The sequence below is a fragment of the Gallus gallus genome, chromosome 22 (assembly GCF_016699485.2).
Source record: "Gallus gallus isolate bGalGal1 chromosome 22, bGalGal1.mat.broiler.GRCg7b, whole genome shotgun sequence".
Classification (NCBI taxonomy): domain Eukaryota; kingdom Metazoa; phylum Chordata; class Aves; order Galliformes; family Phasianidae; genus Gallus; species Gallus gallus.
The window spans coordinates 2574800-2592247 of NC_052553.1; the positions used below are offsets into that span (position 1 = coordinate 2574800).

General features: G+C 57.4%; 2 protein-coding genes across 6 annotated transcripts; one reads left to right on the plus strand and one right to left on the minus strand.

Moving 5' to 3' along the window:
• Positions 1 to 762: 762 nt before the first annotated feature.
• On the plus strand, positions 763 to 13952 carry PLEKHA2 (pleckstrin homology domain containing A2). Of its 5 annotated transcripts, none has more exons than XM_025142766.3 (12): positions 763 to 811; positions 5879 to 6042; positions 6650 to 6706; positions 7398 to 7446; positions 7531 to 7628; positions 8725 to 8949; positions 10258 to 10404; positions 10526 to 10594; positions 10702 to 10772; positions 11488 to 11551; positions 11660 to 11737; positions 11886 to 13952. In XM_025142766.3, exons 2-12 carry the CDS (start codon positions 5902 to 5904, stop codon positions 12195 to 12197), a joined length of 1311 nt encoding a protein of 436 aa, XP_024998534.1. In that variant the 5' UTR covers positions 763 to 811; positions 5879 to 5901; the 3' UTR covers positions 12198 to 13952. The 5 variants fall into 5 exon arrangements, with proteins under 5 accessions (XP_024998534.1, XP_046759307.1, XP_024998533.1 ...); XM_046903351.1 differs by having other exon boundaries at positions 8803 to 8949; XM_025142765.3 differs by lacking the exon at positions 763 to 811 and adding an exon at positions 3090 to 3138.
• A 2211-nt stretch (positions 13953 to 16163) lies between these two features.
• TM2D2 (TM2 domain containing 2) lies at positions 16164 to 17419 on the minus strand. Its single transcript, XM_424392.8, has 4 exons — positions 17174 to 17419; positions 17011 to 17098; positions 16818 to 16933; positions 16164 to 16692 (listed from the first exon to the last, which is right to left on the minus strand). The coding sequence occupies exons 1-4, from the start codon at positions 17377 to 17379 to the stop codon at positions 16479 to 16481; spliced, it is 624 nt and encodes a 207-aa protein (XP_424392.1). The 5' UTR covers positions 17380 to 17419; the 3' UTR covers positions 16164 to 16478.
• Positions 17420 to 17448: the final 29 nt, after the last annotated feature.

Consider the following 17448-nt stretch of genomic DNA (forward strand, 5'->3'; position numbering starts at 1 on the left):
AGCGGTGGTGCTTCCTGGGGCTCTGATTTGAATGTGCGCTCATTGGAGCGTGGCTGCCGTGGGAAGGCTGCGTCAGTGCAGTGCATGGAAGGCCTGGGCCCCACTCCCAGCACTCTGCCATGACCCCACACCTCAGGGCCGGGCTGGAGCTGCTCACAATTTTGTCCTTTAGACAGACTGTGGATGTGCTGGGTGTGGAATACGGGCTGAGCTCGTTCTGTGCAGCTCTTTGCATTGCTTGAGCAGAGGAAACCATCTTGGTGTACCCCTGGCAGCACCTGTCCCCATCCCTGTCCCCATCCTGACCCTGGGACAGGGTTGGGTGAGCCACTCTCAGGAAGATTAAGCATCTTTCTGGTGACTAATCCACGCTCTGGCTGTCACCACCACCTCCAGGAGATCTCGCTTTTCCTCTTTCCACTATGCTTTCCCTTTGAACCCCTAATGAGTAGGTGTGTCCCGCAGGTGCTGCTGTAAGGACCTGCCAGGTTGTGGCTATCAGGAGTGCTCCTCCTGCGGCCTGACCCTCCTGGGCTGCTCTGATGCAGGAACAGCTGCAGGTGAGACAGCCAGGAGCACAGAGAGGGCAACGAGAACCCAACTACAAGAAGTGTGTGCAGGGCGAGACAGCAAAGTGCTGACTGAGAGCACTGCTGTGTGCTGGGAGTTCCCCTCAGTGAGAGCACCAGAAAAAAAGGGAACGGGTACTGAAACAAAAAAGGGCAAGTTCAAACAGAAGAAAAGAAATAATTCATTGTACGCAGATTCAGCTGTGGAACTCAATGTTGCAGGATGTTACTGGGACGACTGGGTGAGTTTTGCAGGATAAGAGGGTTGGAAGTTATGGGCAGCAGGAATGTTGGGTCCTGTGTGGGTCAGGGCTTGCAGAAGGATGCACTCTGACTGCGGGGTGTCAGCAGACCGCTGGGCTGTGTCTTACCAGGTGCCCAGTGCCTGTGAGCTCCCCTCCTTCTTGCAGCACACAGGGATGGGGGAGGCTTCCCTGGAGGGATGGGGGGCGATGGGACCTCCAGGCCCTGTTGTCCTGCTGCCCTTCGGGGTCTCATGCAAAGTCAGGGCATTGCTCGTACCGCCAGGTAGGCTGCAGCAGTGAAAATCATCAAGAGCGCTGAAGACTCTCTAAATAAAGGAAGAGCCTCAGTGTGACCAACTGCCATGTGACCGTGCCCATAGAAAACTGAGCTGCCTCAGATCCAGGCCCTGCCGTGAGTCACAAGGTCGGCAAGAGGTGCCCCTGTACAAAAATACCCTATGGAACAGTTTAGTCCTTGTGGAGTGGGCAGGGATGGGGGAGATGCAGCGGTTGGCAGACAAGGATGGGAAGAGCTGTGGGGAGAAATGTCATCCCCATCCTGTGAGCAGGAATGGCATAAGGCCATCTGGCTGTTCCAGGCTGTAACCACGGCCCCGCCGGCAGCAGATGTGCAGGGAGGTCACAGTTCTTTGTTCCTGATGTAATGAGTGATGCATTTGGGGCTGCAGCTCCCAGCAGGGTGGGTGGCCGGACCCTCCCCACTGGGGGAGTGTGGGAGAAGCCCCAGCTAGCAGCAGGGAGGGGAGCTGCGTGGTGCATGTGACTGCTGGATGCTGGGCTTTGGAGACAGGGATGGGAAAACAGCCTGGACAGAGCTCAGTGTGAGCATTCTTGAAGAAACAGCTCCTTAAGGCACCAGGGGAGCACCGCTGCCTGCATGAGCAATGCACCCCATGCACTGCACCACAGTCAGTTTCAACACATGAAGAGAAAGTGCTCTGGGGCCAAATGCAGCTCTGGTCAGGGAAAGTGGGGCTTCCTGCATGCAACCTGCCTGCAGCCGGAGCCCTGCTGCCCTGACCACACAGCAGGCTGCAGCTCTCCTGAACTGTGCATTGGAGGAGCTGGAACTCGAGCTGAGCAGCTCATCTCTGCCCAAGGCTGTACTTAAAGCCCAGCACCTCTGGGCTCTGTGCTGCAGCCATGGGTTCCGGGCAGCACTGTGCTGCGACGCTGCGGTTTCACCCTCTCCTGAGGCAGACACGCAGAAATGAACACACATGGTTTCAGTAACAGCATTTGGGCAATCTTCTGTAACGTTTGTTCTAAAAGTGACCCTGGCTATAGGAAATGCTTGGGGGTGAGGCAATGTGTTTACTTGACAACACTTCACAAAACAAGCCCTAAAGTGTATAAGTACATGGGGAGGTGGGAATTTAATGCCTAGTATTGCATCCTCAGACTAATCTTGCCTTAACAAATATGAAGGCAATCCCCCCCCCAGATGCACCAGCAGTGAGGTGCATGGAGCTGCAGGCTGGGGCCGTGTGCTCTACGGGGCTCTGCAGACCCTCCCTTGGGGTGCTGAGTTTGTGCTAACTCCTGATCCTGGTGCACCCCTCACCTGCAGGGGAGCTGTGCTGAGCCTCTGCCCCCTATGTGCACAAAGCAGAATCTGGGTGCACCTCCAGACTGCTGAGGAAACGTGTGAGCACTCCCAAACCTGCCTCGCTGGGCTGACAGGACCTGGATCTAATGAGAGTTAGTGAGCAGCCTGGACCTGGTGCAGAAGTTTGGGAAATTCACCCCCTGAGATGCACGCTTTCCTCCATTCTTGTATTTGCTCATGGCAGCAGCATCTTCCCTTCTGCACCATGAGAAAGGTTCGGTAAAGCAGTGACGGCGTGCCGGGTGATTTGGGGCTGACTGTCGGACGGGACCACGCCGTGCACCTGCCGGCTTCTCTCGCACCGAGCCCACTCGCTCCTCTGTGCCGCGGCCGGGGCAGATCCGGGGTTGCCTGGGGAGGTGGAGGCGGCTGAGTTGCGGCCGTTTCGGGCACCCGGAGCCGCGTTCCCACGCGAAGCCCCAGGTCCGACCCCCGAGACCACCGCGGATGCGAAGGTGCAGCCGTTTCCCGGCGCACCCACCCGCACCCCCGGGAGCCCGCGGCCCCGCACTCACATCCGGGGCCGGCTTTGCTAATGGGAGACGTAATTAACCCGGAAAAAAAGCGACGGCGGAGCCGCGGGCACACCCCCTCCGCGCCCGGCCCTCCTCCGCGGCTTCGCGCTGCTCCGCTCGGCGTGCGCGCAGCCCCAACCCGGCCATGCGTGGGGCCGACAGCACAGCGGCGGTGCGGGGTGAGTGCGGGGCGGAGGGGTCACGCTTCGTCCGCGGAGCTCTCACCCCACGCGCGGAGGGGTGGGGGTCGCCGTCCTTCCTCCTCCCCCGCGCCCTCAGGGCTGCGTTGCGGGCTCTGCGCGACGTGGAGCCGCCTCCGCGGTTCGCGCCGTCGGTCCGTGAGAGGGGAGGGGGCTGAAATCCCCTCGCAGCAGTTGGGAGCAGCGGTACCCATCGGACGGGATTGCCCCGCGCCGTGCTGGGCTTTGCGGCGGTCGTGCACGTCAGTGCTTGCAGCGAGGGGTGGTGCGGGGTGGGCTGAGGGCAGCGCGGGGTTTGGGGCACTCGGGACGGGCTGTACTGGGCGGAACTGGGAGCAAAAGCGCAGCGAGGGTCTGCGCTCCGCTGCTGTTGGAAGTGCGTTCCTCCGACAGTTTTTCGGTATGGTGATGAAGTGTATCTTCGTTGCTTTGTATCTGCGTATCCTCGTACCCCAGTCTGCTTGCAGATGGTTAATTACTTCATTAAGGCACGTGCCTGCACCTAGCAGGAGTTGCTGGGCTCTTCCTGTACCGTCTGTGCGCCGTGTCAGCTGCCAGAGGGGTGTTGGTAGGGCGAGAGCTCTGCTCCAGGTAGGAGGAAGTAACGCTGTCACCGCTGCGGGCGCCGCGTGGGGCCCTCGTGACATACAGCGTCCCGTGTCCCGGATGGCACCGGGACAGCAAAGACGGGACGGGAGCGAGGGGGGAATGCTGTGACTGCAGACGCGATGGGCTGCGATGCAGGGAGGGGTGCCGGGGCTCAGCCTGCAGCCGGCGCTGCCACAGTGCACGGTGCAGGGCTGCTGGGGGTCCCTGCAGCACAGTGTCCGTGGCTGCTCGCTGAGCACCGGCAGCAGAACAGGAGGGGGTACAGGGATGCTTCCTGCAAAGACTGGTGCTGCAGCTGCACGTGAGGTCCCGGAGCCGTCGGGAACCACGCAGGAGGGTTTCACGTCCTCAGCGATGCCGATTTTCTGTGTGGTCCTTCGTGTGTTCGGTCCCTCTTATTCTCCGTCCTCCAGATTTAGTCTTGTGGCCTTCCTATAGTAGACGTGTACGAATATTTAAGACTCTGGATTTACAAAGTGCTGTGTAAATAGTAAACGTTTAGTGTAAAGTGAGCCTCTTCCTGAGCTGCAGGACCAGATGCCCGCAGGCTGACAGAGCCGGAGCTGCTGCTTTCATCATTTTCCTATGTAAAAGTGAAATTGGGGTGGCTGTGAGCGGGCGGTGGTGGAGTGCTGAGGGCTGGGAGCAGCGGGGCTCCCAGTGAGGGCAGGGGCGGCTCCCGCTCTCAAAGAGGGAATCCAGCGCTGTCCCGAGGGCAGTTTGGAGCGATCGTTATCGTTATCTCCTCTGCTCGATGGGTTTTGCATATCCAGGTGCAACCCGAGGTCAGCGCGCGGTAGAGCTGAGCTGTTTGCATGCTCTGCTAATGCGGGATGGCAAAGGGGAGGGGTGAGGAGCTGCAGCATGTCCTGGGGGGGGGAGCTGGGTAATCATCCCCAAACCAACCCCAAAAGCCACAGGAGTGCTGTGCCGTGGCTCAGTCCCTTCCGTGCTGTAGGAAGAAATCTCTGGGTTTTTGCTCGCTGCTGGAGGTGATTCAGGAAGCTCTGTCTGATCGTTTGGGTGCTGCTGAAGTCACTTGGGAATCCGTTTCATGTTGCACTCCCCGACCCCACAAAAATAAACCCACAAAAAAGCAGCGAAATGTGAAGCTCCCACACGCCCTTTGTGTCGGGGCAGATGTGCTGTTTTGAAGCAGCCCTTCCTACTGAAGCAGCACCGTTTCCCCCAGCAGAGCTGCGATACCCATCTCTGGAGCGCTGACGTGGGGCTCTGAAGTCTGAGGACAGGTTGTCACCTTTACTCCCACCTCTGCTCCGCAGCTGCACCGCAGCTCTTGCACAACACTTGCCACTCCACTGCAGCTATTCGGCTCAAAAATAGTATTTCCTCCTTTTCTGCATGAAATATTTTGTTTGTGCGGCCTCCTTCTGGCACCTGCACAAGTCACCTTCCCTTCTGCTGTCCGAACCACGCCAACCCCAGCCTGCATCGTCCATCACCACGTCCTCCATCTCTGTCCCTGCAACCAAAGGGCTCTGCTGGGCTGAGCGGTGCCCACAGCTCCTGCCTGGCAGTGAGGCTCTGCTCTGCTCTGCTCCACGGGGGGGTTTGTGCTCACAGCACTGCAGGGCACTGCCCATAGCTGTCCCTGCTGACTCTGCATTGCACGGCTCGCGCTTCCTGCTGGAGCTGCACATTGTTGGACATTTCCTGGGAGTGTGCTCAGGCTCTCTGTAGCCCACAGTGCTGCTTTTGCTCAGCTGCCTCCAGGGTCCTCACACTGCCCATTCCAGCCCCTTGCAGCTGCTCTGTTGTCCTATGGGGCAGCGCTGGGCCATGGGGCTGTCACTCATCACAGTCCATCCCTGCTGGCCGCAGTGCCGGAGTTCTTGGAGCGGTGCAGTTGGGCTGGAAGCTTTACTTTGGTGATGCAGTCACCCTGCGCTCCCTTCTCATCGCAGAAGCACGCTGGATGACTTCTGTGTTTGCCTGGCAGCTTCCCCACAGCACAAATGTGCAGAGGGAGCAGTTTCATTCTGCTCCTGCTGCACTGAGCCGTGTGCTGTGGAGACCCGGGAGAGGCAGCAGAAGTTGGGGCTGCATTTAGCAGCACAGCACTTACGGCTCCCACCGGTCCCTCCCGCAGGGTGATGCCAGAAGGAACCCGGCATGCCGTACTTGGACCGACAGAACCGTATCTGTGGGTTCCTGGACATTGAGGAAAATGAGACCTGTGGCAAATTCCTGCGGCGCTACTTCATCCTGGACACGCAGGCCAACTGCCTGCTGTGGTACATGGACAACCCGCAGGTAGGGCTCAGGGCTGGGTCCCCCCAGGTCTCCCCGAGGCTGAGCTGTCCCTGTGCTGTGGGACGGGTGGGACAGCCAGGTCCTGGGGACAGCACGGTGTCACGTCTGTGCCCATTCCACTGTGGTTTAATGGGTAGGAATGCTTTTCGCATGAAGCACGTGGGTAGGGATTTTCCCCCATCTATTGCTCGGGCTCATTTTGTTTTCCAAGCTTGGGGTTGAATTTTCCACTGCTGCAGCCGCATCCAATGCCTGGTGAGGTCTGTGGGGACGTGTTGGGCTTTGCCAGCTCGGGGCAAAGCCACATAGCGGTGCTGAGCATGGCCACATCTGGAAGCAATTCATCCCTTCCAAGTAGCCCCAGTTCCTCTGCTGGGCTTTCCAAGGAAGCAGCAGAGCAGTGGGATTGTATCTGTTAGCAGCCGGGTCACCAGCAGTCCTGAACTCCGCATCTCTTTGCAGTTGCATCCAAAGCAAATAAAGCAGAGTTCCCATTTGCATGCGTTTGGATGCACCCTGAGCCCGCAGCAGCGCCTGACCCAGCAATGCTGACCCCGGGTCTCCTCTGCCTTCTGCTCTCACCTCCCTTCTGTTATGTGCTTTGCAGAACCTGGCTATGGGAGCGGGTGCCGTCGGCTCTCTGCAGCTCACCTACATCTCCAAGGTAAGGCCTGGAGAGAGCGTGGCTGCTCTGTGCCATGCTACCCTGACCCGCTGCCCTCCCTGGGCATCCCTTCTCCCAGGGAAGGGCAGAAATGGTGCACAAAGCGACGGCTACCGTGCAGCTGGGACTGCGTGGTGTGAGTGCGCTGTGGGCTGGGGCAGCGGAGCCGGGAGGGAACGGAGCGGATCCCTCTGTTCTGCTGAGTCATGATTTATAAATTAAGCACAGATGAAGCAATGCTGTGGGGCTGAGCCTTCCAACGTCGGAAGGAGCCGCATTTGTAAATTGTAGATGTGGTAGTCTGAGTGGAAATTGCTGCAGGACAACATTTGGTCACAAAGTGCGGGGCTGCGCTGTGCCGGGGGCTCTGAGTCCCAGCTCTGTGTGTGCCAAAAAATGGGGCTTTGCTGGAGAAAAACATACGTGAAGCATTACGGACTGGCTGGGAAGGAGGAAGTCCGTCAGAATAATACCCCATGAGTGCAGTGCTTGGAGCCCTGGGGGATGTGATTTGTATATAAACGATTCCTCCACTTCAGGGAGAAACCACTGCTATTTTCCTCCAATTTCCTTAATTGCTGACAAGAGTGACTGCGTCAGTCCGGCAGAAACCTGAACGTTCAGGGTCTCCAAAGCTTCCCAGCTTGTCCCAGTGTTGGTGCTGATCCTTTCCCTTTAATTTGCTCTGCAGGTCAGCATTGCCACCCCGAAACAGAAACCCAAAACTCCGTTCTGCTTTGGTGAGTGGGGGGATGCGGGGGCTGTGGTTGGGGTGTGCCACTACACATGGGGGGGTTCCTGACTCTCAGCCCCTTCCCTGGCAGTGATCAACGCTCTGTCCCAGCGCTATTTCCTGCAAGCCAGCGACCAGAAGGACCTGCAGGACTGGGTGGAGGCTCTCAACCGCGCCAGCAAAATCACGGTGGGTCACAGGGCTCCTTTCTCGTGCTTCTTTGCTGTGCTGAGTTCCCGTCCTTCCTGGAACGCATTGTGCTGTTGGAGGGCCGTGCAGGGCAGGCTGTGCCCAGATTCCAGGGCTTTGCCCACAGTCACCTCTCATTTTCTGCACTGTTCATGCAGCCGTGAAGTGATGGGCGCTGACCCAGCAGCCGGTGGTGTCTGCAGCCCAGCACTGCGGGCCATGAGGGATGGATGTGCAGCACAAAGCACCATCTGTGCTCTGTGTGCAGCGCTCCATCAGCAGCGGCCGTGTGCCGGGAGCGTTTGGGTGCTGTGTACCCGGGGGCACCCCGTGTCCTTCTAGCCCAGTGCAGGCTGTGCTGGGACGGGAGCAGGGGCAGTGGTTTGGGTGCTGCTCCCGGTGCCAGGCTCAGCTTCCTCTTCTGTCAGAGACTTCTGCTCTGTGTGCACCACTCGGTTCCTGTGTTTCTGCACTGTGCATGCATGCGGTGCAGAGCACGCGGCTCATGATGGTTGCCGGGATGGTGACAGAGGCAGCTGGGTGCTGCTCTGCTCTGTTCAGCACGGGGAGCTCATTCCTGCCACACCGTTGCACCGTGCCATGCAATGGAGGCTGACAGGAGCTGCAGCTGCTGCCCACTGCCAGCTGCCTGCATGCAGTGTCCCCATGTGTGCATTGTGAAACTGCTTCCTGCAGCTCCCCAGCACCTCTGTGCAGAGCTGAGTGGGGGCAGGCGGGCACTGGGCATGGGGCTGCTTGCAGTGCAGGTGCAGTGTGCCCAGTGTGCTGGTGCTCAGTGCGTGGCATTGGGTGTGCAGAAGCGCCCATCCATCTGCTGCATCCCCACAGACGTGCTGAAGCCCGGCCTCATTAGGCTGATGAGCGCTCATCATTAAGCCTTGGCTGGAAGTAGAGCGGGGACAATTAAAGGAGCGATTGTCCCACAAACGCACCGGGCTGCAGAGGCGATTGCAAACTCCTGTGGGGTGATGCTGAATTATTCACCACCTCTCATCTCAGTGCCTCCTGTGAATCGATGGGGTGGGGGCCGCGCCCTCCCTAATTGGGCTGTTGGCCCCATTGATGTTTTTTAAAGGGCCACGGCTGCATTTTGGCTGGGAGCACCAATGGAGGTGCCCACGGATCTGTGGCCATCACTCTCCTGCTCTCGCAGGTCCCAAAGGGCGGTGCTGCACCCCCCACCACTGAGGTCACGAAGCCCCCGGCGGTGCTGCAGGCACAGGACAGGAAGCCCCCAGTGGCCTACAAGACCGAAATCATCGGTGGTGTGGTGGTGCACACCCCCATCTCCATCAGCCAGGTGAGCTGTGGGCACTGCTGCACTGCTGGGGTGTCCCGTGGTGGTGTCCCCAAGGATGGGGTTGTGCTGTTGTGCTCCAGCTGGTGTCCGGCTGGGGAGGTGTGGGAGGAAGAGAAGGAGGCCAGGAGTGCTCAGTGTGTGCCTGCACAGAGGGGCCCTGGCACAGCGCAAGGCTCAGGGGGAGGCTGTTCCTGGCCGTGCTGCTTAAGGCTGCTTTGCACTCTTGGCTCTGAAAAGCAGTGCTGTGCCTGCAATGCCTTCCCACTCAGAGTGTATAAATAGCTGCTCTCAGCACCTTGAGCATCTCTGCTGTGTCTCACGCTGAGGAGTGATGAGACGTGGGGGTGTGAGGAGGAGGGCACTCTCTGCTCCCTGCCCACCCTGTGGTACTGCTGCCTTCCAGACCTCCACTGCTTGTGTCGGGGGGTGACAGCCACTCTTCCCACCGAGATGTGGGGATGGGTCCTGCCCCCGAGCCCCATCCTCAGCCCTTTCCTAGCATTTTTTTTTTCCAGAGTTGTTTTTAGAGGCAGTACATCAACTGCTGGGCTATTTTCAGTGCGTGCTGTCTACCCCAGGGGGAGGTGGTGCTGATCCCACTGCCACCTCCTGGGCACGCTCACGGTTTCCTGGAGCCGTCCCTGCACAGTTCAGTGACTGCACTGGGGAGCCCCGCTCCCACCACCCCCAGCACACAGCAGCATTGCCCAGCTGGCTCTTGGGGCGGTGCTGCAGATGTGCCCAAGGTGCACAAAGAGGTGGTTCGGTGCACGGGGAAGTGGTTTGGGGCACGGAGAGCTGCTCAGTGGGGGTTTGCACAGATCCAACAAGCGCCCCGTGCTGCCCACTGCAGCTTGAGGTGGCTGAGCTGCTACTGGTCCCTGTCCTGGGAAAACCAAAGCGCTGTCTTGAAGGTGCTGGAAGGAGCAGTGTGAGCGCAGGGCGGTCACTGGTTTAACCACACGGTGCCATATAAGGGTGGTGCGGGTGTGAGCCAGCAGTGGCTGCTATGGCAATGTGCAAACCTCAGACTGAGAGCGGGAGGAAGGGGCTGGAAGGAGCTGAGCACGGATGTTTGAGCTCAGCTACAATCTGTGCTGGGTGGAGACACCGTGGTGTTCCTACCTGGGCTACAAGCATCCGGTTTCCCGCAGGGGAATGGCAGCATGGCCATAACAACGTGGAGTGGGACTGGAAGGTTAAGGTGTGTTTGTGCCTGGGAGCAGCAGTGAGCCCTTTGCATGCAGCGCTGTGCCCAGGGCATGCTCTGGCTTGCTCTCCCCCCTAACCGTGTGCTCCCATCTGCAGAATGGTGGGGATGGAGCGGAGGGCAGCGACCCGACTGCACACCCACTGCTGCGCCGCTCCCAGAGTTACATCCCCACCTCGGCCACCAAACCGCCCGCCGGGCCGCCCGCCATCAAGAGCGGCTTCTGCGTGAAGCAGGGCAACGTGGTGAGTGCTGGATGGCTGTGGGTTGTTCCCTCAGGCTGGGGATGCTCTGGGTGCCTCCAGGGCATCCCTGGTGTGGGGAGAGTGTGGAGCCCAACGCCGAGCGGTCCCCTCTGTTTTCCAGAGGAAGAGCTGGAAGCGCCGCTACTTTGTCCTCGATGAGTTCTCCATCAGTTACTACAAATGTGAGCAGGTGAGCAGCCCCTGCCCTGCCTGCAGCCGGCCATGCTGGAGCTGAGCACTGGCACCGCTGTGTCCCAATGGGACAGTGATCCCAGTGCAGCCACTCTCATCCTGCAGGACAAGGAGCCGCTGCGTTCCATCCTGCTGAAGGACATCTGCAAGACCCACGAGTGCCTGGTCAAGTCTGGGTAAGGCTTCCATGGGGCTGCAGGGGAGGGTGAGGGTCTGGCTGCCAGCCCCATCCAAAATCCCCTTCAAATCTTGAATTTCCCCTAGGGGAATGCTCCAGCTGCTGCATGGGGGCTGTGTGGCTCCCATCTCCTGCAGCTCTCCAGTGTTATCCCCACGTGCCGGGCGCCATTCCTTGCTTTCCCTGGACACCCTGCAGACATCTCACTTGTGTTTTGCTTTGAAGAAACCCATGTTCCATCAGTCCCCAGGTGCAGGCAGGGGTGCTGGGACGCAGGATATTGCAGCTGCTCTCCGCCCCACTGATAGCCATCTCTGTGCTGGGTGTGCTCACGCAGTGCTTATCTCCCAATGGAGGAGTGCACAGTGCTGCTCAGTGCGTAGCACTGTGTGGCAGCAGAACAGAGGTGTTCCTGAGGCAGCTGGGAGCCACGCACAGGCGTATTCCCTGCACCATCACAGGTGGCTGCATAGCATCTTGGGAACCATTTGTTCAACAGACGCTGATAAAATCGAACTGGAAGAGTTGCAGTGAGAAAACAAACCTCGTTAGCTGAAGTACAAATAGAACGTTAACAGAGATTCGTCTTCTCCTGATGAGACCCAGGGCTCACCCTGGATGTGTCCCCATACTCTCCAGTTATAAGAACGTCCATGGACTTCTGCTACCCAGTGTGGCATCACGGTACCAGTGCCCCTTTCTTACTGTTTCAGTGACCTCCTGATGCGGGACAACCTCTTTGAGATCATCACGAGCTCCAGGACCTTCTACATCCAGGTATGGGATTGGGTGGCGGTGGGCACAGGGCTCTGCTGGAGCCGTTCCTGGTGGAGCTCCTGCTCTGGGGCAGGGTGAGCTCCAGGCATCGCTCCTCCCATCCCACAGGCAGACAGCCCCGAGGACATGCACAGCTGGATCCGTGCCATCACAGGGGCGGTGCAGGCCCTGAAGACCCGCCCGAGGGTAAGTCATACCCATCTGTGTCCTGTTTGGCATCTAGCAATGATTCTGCCGACTTATGAGCTGCAAAGCATGTGCAGGGCTGTGGTCCCAGAGCTCTGCAGGTGGCTCCCGAAGCACAGAGAAACCAACCAACATTCGCTCCCTGCAGGAGATCTCCTTCATGCGCTCCTGCTCCATGACCAAGCCTGGGGGCAGCTCGGTGCCATCGCAGCCGCAGGAGAGGAGAGCGCCTTGCAAGGCCCCCGCTACCGCCTGGCAGCCCTGGACGCCGGTGCCACAGGACAGGAGGCAGCCCGAGGTGCCTGGCCGGGATGCGGTGTTTGTGCCGGCGCTGACAGAGCGCGATGGAGCTCCTGCACCGGGTCAGCGCCTGCGGCACCGCTCGGAGCCACAGCACCTCAAGGAGAAGGCGTTCCCCTTCGACCTGGATGATGACAGCATCCGGACCTCTGATGTCTGACGGTGCCTCTGCTCCACGGTGTGCCCCCTGCATGGGTGTGTGGCATCCTTTCTCCCCAAGCACCAAACATGGAAGACAGTGCAGGAGGGCTCGGAAGCACGAGGGGGGTGAGGCGGCCTTTCCCCTCTTTGGAAGAACGTTCATCTCCCTTCTGTGCCGCTCAGTCTTCCCCAGCACTGCTGTGCCCGGAGCAGGAGCTGCGCTGCAGCCTGCAGTATGGATGATGTTTCCAGCATGCATTGCCCAACCGATGGGGTACCAGCACACCCAGTGGCATCAAACTGCCTCCTTTCATATCTGTGGCTGTTGTTACACCCTGGCAAGGTGTGCTGCTCCTGGGGGACAGTGGTGACCGGGGCTGAGGAATTCTCAGGTTATTCTGGGGTTTGTTAGGCACCAAAAAGACCTGTCTGAGTGAAGTGCTGTGAGCACAAAGCAACAAAAGCTGAGCGTGTAGATGAACCCCGGGAGACTCGTCCAACCACCCCATACTGACTCAGAGTGAAAATGAGAAGAACCTTTCTTAGCAGTGTGAGCCGGTCATTTCCATAAGCAAATATCCTCCTGTGGGAGGTGTGACACAGCACATGGAAAATGCAAGTCTTCCCCAGGGAGCGATTGTTTGATGCCTTCACCCCAACAAGCACATGTAGGATGCCACGGGTGCTGCAAGCAGTGCTTGGTGCTGTGTGCGCTCAGAGCTGCATGCAGGGCAGGGGCTCTGCTTTCCCTCCCAGTGCACCACAGCAGTGCTGGAGCTGAGCTGCCCAACCATGCATTGCAGCTGAAGGATCAGGGCAGCAGGTGTGGGGCTGCACCGCAAGCCCAGCAGTGCTGGAGTGCTCTGCAGCTAGCAAGGTGTCCCTTTGCTTTGTGTAGTTACCTTCTTTTCTTTTTTTCTTCTGGTTGTTATGTGTTCTCTGCTCTGCAAAATCAGCCTAACGTGTGTTGTCAGGTGGCATTACTTTGCTTTCCTGTGTGTCTGTTGTGACCCATGGAGAAGCAGCTGCAGATACACTTCATACAGTCAGGGATGGTGAATGGGACCCCCCAGGCCAGGGGACAAGAGCAGCTTTGTGCAGGGATGCTGGAGAACACTGAAACGATAAAAAACGAGTGTAAAACAATGCAAATGGTACTGGGAGAATATTAATATTTGTTATTTAATTGTAGAAGCCTCAGTTACGCTGTTCCTTTTTGCCTTTTTCCTTTGTTTTTGCCTTCAGCTGACCTCTGCTTGCTGGTTTGGTGTTCTGCTCCCTGGAGGTTCTGGTCTGTCACTCCCACTCACAGCACCAGCTGATGTCGGCGCTCTGACCTCATTTTGGGAACCCATTAAATGATGGCTCCTTTGTGCAAGGCTTCAAACACAGTACCAAGCCGTGCTGCTTGGCAATTGCAAAGTTTCCTCAGGCCTGGGATGGTGGAGCAGAAGCTCGTTGCACAATTAAGGTTAATTATCCAGGAAGGTAACTACCTGTGGCTGCAGTGCTGTTGCAACACTCTTCTCCCATTCCCACCCTCCTCATCTCCGGGACAGTGATGATGCATTGGTGGGAGATGTGTGCAGGCTCTGGGGGTTTTGGATGGGAAGTGATGTGAGAGTGGGTTTGCTCCTCTATATGAAAATGCCCAAATGGTTCCCAGCTGCGCTCCAAGTGCTCTTAGGGCCGGGGGTCTCTCAGCCTGCCGGTGTGTTTTGGCTGCAGATGGAACTCTCTTTTTGCCCCTTTGTAAATAAAGAAGGAAACCCCAGGTGCTTTTCCAGGCTCTCTGTTGGTGCTGCGGTTGGTAAGAGGAACAGTGGAGAGAAGTGAAGGCATTTGGGGGCAGTTTGACGCCTGACGCCTTCTGATGCCCATCCCGGCATAAGCCGTTTGCTGTCTTTGCTTTCCGAGCACTGCAAAGGGAGCCCTGCGGGCAGCCCCTCCTTCCAGCACCGATCCCCCGCGCTTCTCGGAGGCGGGGAGGGTTTCATTTCAGAGGCGCAAAGAGCTTGGCGGGACGTGGGCTGCGCGCAGACAGATGCTATCGGCAGCGCCAGACCAAGTGCCAGACAGTGCCCCGGGGCTGTGGGACCGCAGAGCGCTGTGCTCAGGGTCAGTGGGATCCACGGGATGAGCGCTGCCCCACAACCCCCCGGCTGGGCTGTGGGAGCCGCGCTGTAATCAGCAGGCGCTGCCTCGTGGGCGCCTCCGCTCTTTGCATGCGGCCGCGCAGCGCTCAGCCACAGCCGCGCACCGGGAAGGCGCAGCCAGGAAGTAAGTTCGCTCCTTCGTTTACACAGCCAGACGTCCTCCAAGGAGAGAATTCCTCCACCCAAATTTGCTTTGAAATGTTTACCATTAGCCCCACTCACAGTGGGAGTTAAAAGCAGGGAAGCTCACTTTATGTGAGAATAAAGTCAGACCTTATAGCTCGTGTAATCTAACTCCTCATGCACTGTAACTCTGTGGAAGCTAACAAATGTAAATCTCTGTATCTGTTATTAAGTGAAGATAATAACTGAGTGCTTTTTCTTTTTTTCCAAATGCTCAGAAGTCCTTTTAATTTCAGAGCAATTAAAAAAATAAGAGTAACTATCACATAATATTATTCAAATCCTAGAGAGAGAATTTTATGTGGGAACTGCAGAGCAAAGAAGTTCAGATCCTGGCCTGGATGGGCTGAATCCCTGGAGCCAGGGAAGCTCCAATGAATCCTGCCTTGCTGAGTACAAGGGCACGACGAAGGGTATCAGAGCAATGCCCGGGGTACCCCTCACTGTACTTAATGACAGCCTCACACAGGGAAGGAATGTGAGCCCCTGCTGTGAGCTGGCAGCTGCTGGGCTGAGATGTTAATGATGACGGGCTTTTACACACAGGATTATTATTTATTTCTTTCTGGCTCACAAATTAATTTTTTTTTTTTCCCACCATGGGCTCTCCAGCCCTGTTGTTCCACTAGGCTGAAGAATGTGGTAGTTTTATAATGAAGGCCCCCCCACTTCACCCCACTGCCCTGAGACCCATTCAAAGCTGCCAAACTCAGATTACTTGTGACCTAAATGGGATATAAATCCCATTCCCCAGAGAGGAGGAGTTGTTGCAATAAACCACAAAGCAAAACTGGAACAGGCACAATTAATTCCCTGCCAGACTGAAACCTTTTGCAGTTCCACGGGAGGACAGAAGTAGAAGTAACGCAGACAGAAATCAGCTAACTGCAAGCAAGTGGAGGGTGCTCAATTTGCAGAACTCCGTGAGGATGGAAAGTATACATCTGCTGTATTTCATGTCAAATCTTACTGGACTTTTGCGTATATGGATTTTGTGTCTGGTTCTGGCTGCCTGTATCTTGCTGTAGCTTCCTTCTCCCGTTTTTATTCAACTTGGTAAGTTCTCAAATTGCATCTGGCAGAGCTTCCTCTTTTGTGTGCGTGCAGTGGCTCGGGGCCTCTGCTCATTTCAGTACTGCACGCACTCTGTGACATGGCTGAAGTCCTCAGGTTCTTTTATTTCCAAAGCAAGATAGTTTATTCATAGTCTTTCTTCATCTCATTTCAAATGTGTTTTTAAAGTAGCTATTGAAAAAGAGTAACAGTACCTGCTGTTACTCTAAGTTTTGCCTATGCAGTAGCTGGTATGATCATACAAACCAAAACCTCAACCAAAAGATCCCCAAACCTATTTCTCTCACAGTATGTGAACAATATTACTTTTACATCCTGAATTTATTTTTGCTGTACTATGGCTTTTCCAGCCTGAAAGAGAGGAAAGTGACATTCTTCAGAAGGGTACAGTCTCTGCTATATCTCACTCAGCTTCATGTGTAGCAAATGCATATGAACATAAGCAAATAATTATAATTTGAGCTTGTCACTTCCCCTCTAGAACACCATTAGGTTTCAGCTGTAAATGTTTGCTAAACCACCAGACAAAACCATCTCTGTCTGTAGTGTACTAATATAAAAAATAAGTGGAGTCAGCTCTTTCCAAACTTTATTAATTTGACCACTTGTGTTTGCAAAGCCTGAGTTGTCAAACTTATCACTTGAGAGGAAAAAAGCTCAGATTGTTTAAAACGAGCAAAATATATACCTAATTTTGTGTCCAACATATGTACAGAGGAATTACCAAGAACAATTGTTCTGCAGATTAAGTTATAGCTTTGTAAATCCATATCTGTGCAAGTCAGAAGCCCTCAAGTGGAGTTTGTTCTGATGCTTTGAAGCAAGAGGAGGAGTCCATCTCCAGTCCTGCAGCCACAGTGAGCTCTAGGGATCCGCCCTGGTTCTGCTCAGTACACAGTGCACCAATTGCTGCCATCGCTGGGCATTAACCCCCCAGTGATGAGGAGAATCAGATCCACAAACCACCAGATCCCGAGACCCCCCAGAGTCAGCAGCTTTCCCACAGCGGTGCCTGTGTGGCCGAGGCAGAAGCGATCCACTCCGAAGCAGCCCAGGAAAAATGAGTAGAGCAAAGTAGTGATGAAGTAATGGCCGGTGTACCTGCAGCAGGTGGTCAAGGGTGGGTTGGGGGGCAGCCAACCTCTGCCCACTGCCCTGGGGCCCCCTGAGCCCAGTCCAGGCTGTGGCTCACTCCAGAGGGCCCCGACCTGTCACAGGACCCCTACCTGACGCAGGGCCGGCTGCCCCGCAGGAAGCTCCGCGGCTCAGCACACTCGATGCCGTCCAGGGCCCGGCACTGCACCCGAGTGTGGTCCACATCGCCGTGTGCCTGCCCGCCGAACTGGGCGGGGAGTGGGGGAGCACTGAGCTCAGCCTCGGCTCTCAGCCGACCCCCGCCGCCCCCGGCCCGGCCCTCACCTTCACGCAGCCGTGGCCCAGCTCCTGCTGCGCCGTCGCGTTCCCGCCGTGGTCCACGGGCTCGTCGCACTCCACGAACTCCTCGGGGCTGCGGGGGAGGAGGAAGCGGTGAAGGCCGCGCCGTGGGACCCTCTCTCCGCGCGAGGCCCGGCCCGGCGCTCACAGGTACGTGCAGAGGACGAGTGGCGCCCGCGGGTCGCTGTAGGCCCAGGTGGCAGCAGCCGGCTCAGAGCCCGGCGCCTCGGGCTCGCTGCCGTTGTGTGGGAGGCCGCGCGAGGCGCCGTGCAGCAGCAGCAGGTTGCCGAGCAGCAGCACAGCCTGCCCGCACAGTAGCGCGTAGCCCAGCGACCCGCCGCGCCGCGGCGCCATGGCGGCGCCCGCTGCTAGGAAACGCCGCTCCCGCCTCCCCGTCCCTTCCGCCCTGCCACTGCCTTCGCG

Bases quoted from the DNA above. Each gene is read 5' to 3' on its own strand.
- PLEKHA2 (XM_025142766.3), top strand. From the start codon at position 5,902: ATGCCGTACTTGGACCGACAGAACCGTATCTGTGGGTTCCTGGACATT. The intron at 6,043-6,649 runs GTAGGGCTCAGG...TGTGCTTTGCAG, and splicing joins GGTACATGGACAACCCGCAG to AACCTGGCTATGGGAGCGGG. The intron at 6,707-7,397 runs GTAAGGCCTGGA...TTTGCTCTGCAG, and splicing joins AGCTCACCTACATCTCCAAG to GTCAGCATTGCCACCCCGAA.
- TM2D2 (XM_424392.8), bottom strand. From the start codon at position 17,379: ATGGCGCCGCGGCGCGGCGGGTCGCTGGGCTACGCGCTACTGTGCGGG. The intron at 17,099-17,173 runs GTGAGCGCCGGG...CCTCCCCCGCAG, and splicing joins CTCGTCCTCTGCACGTACCT to CCCCGAGGAGTTCGTGGAGT. The intron at 16,934-17,010 runs GTGAGGGCCGGG...CTCCCCGCCCAG, and splicing joins TGGGCCACGGCTGCGTGAAG to TTCGGCGGGCAGGCACACGG.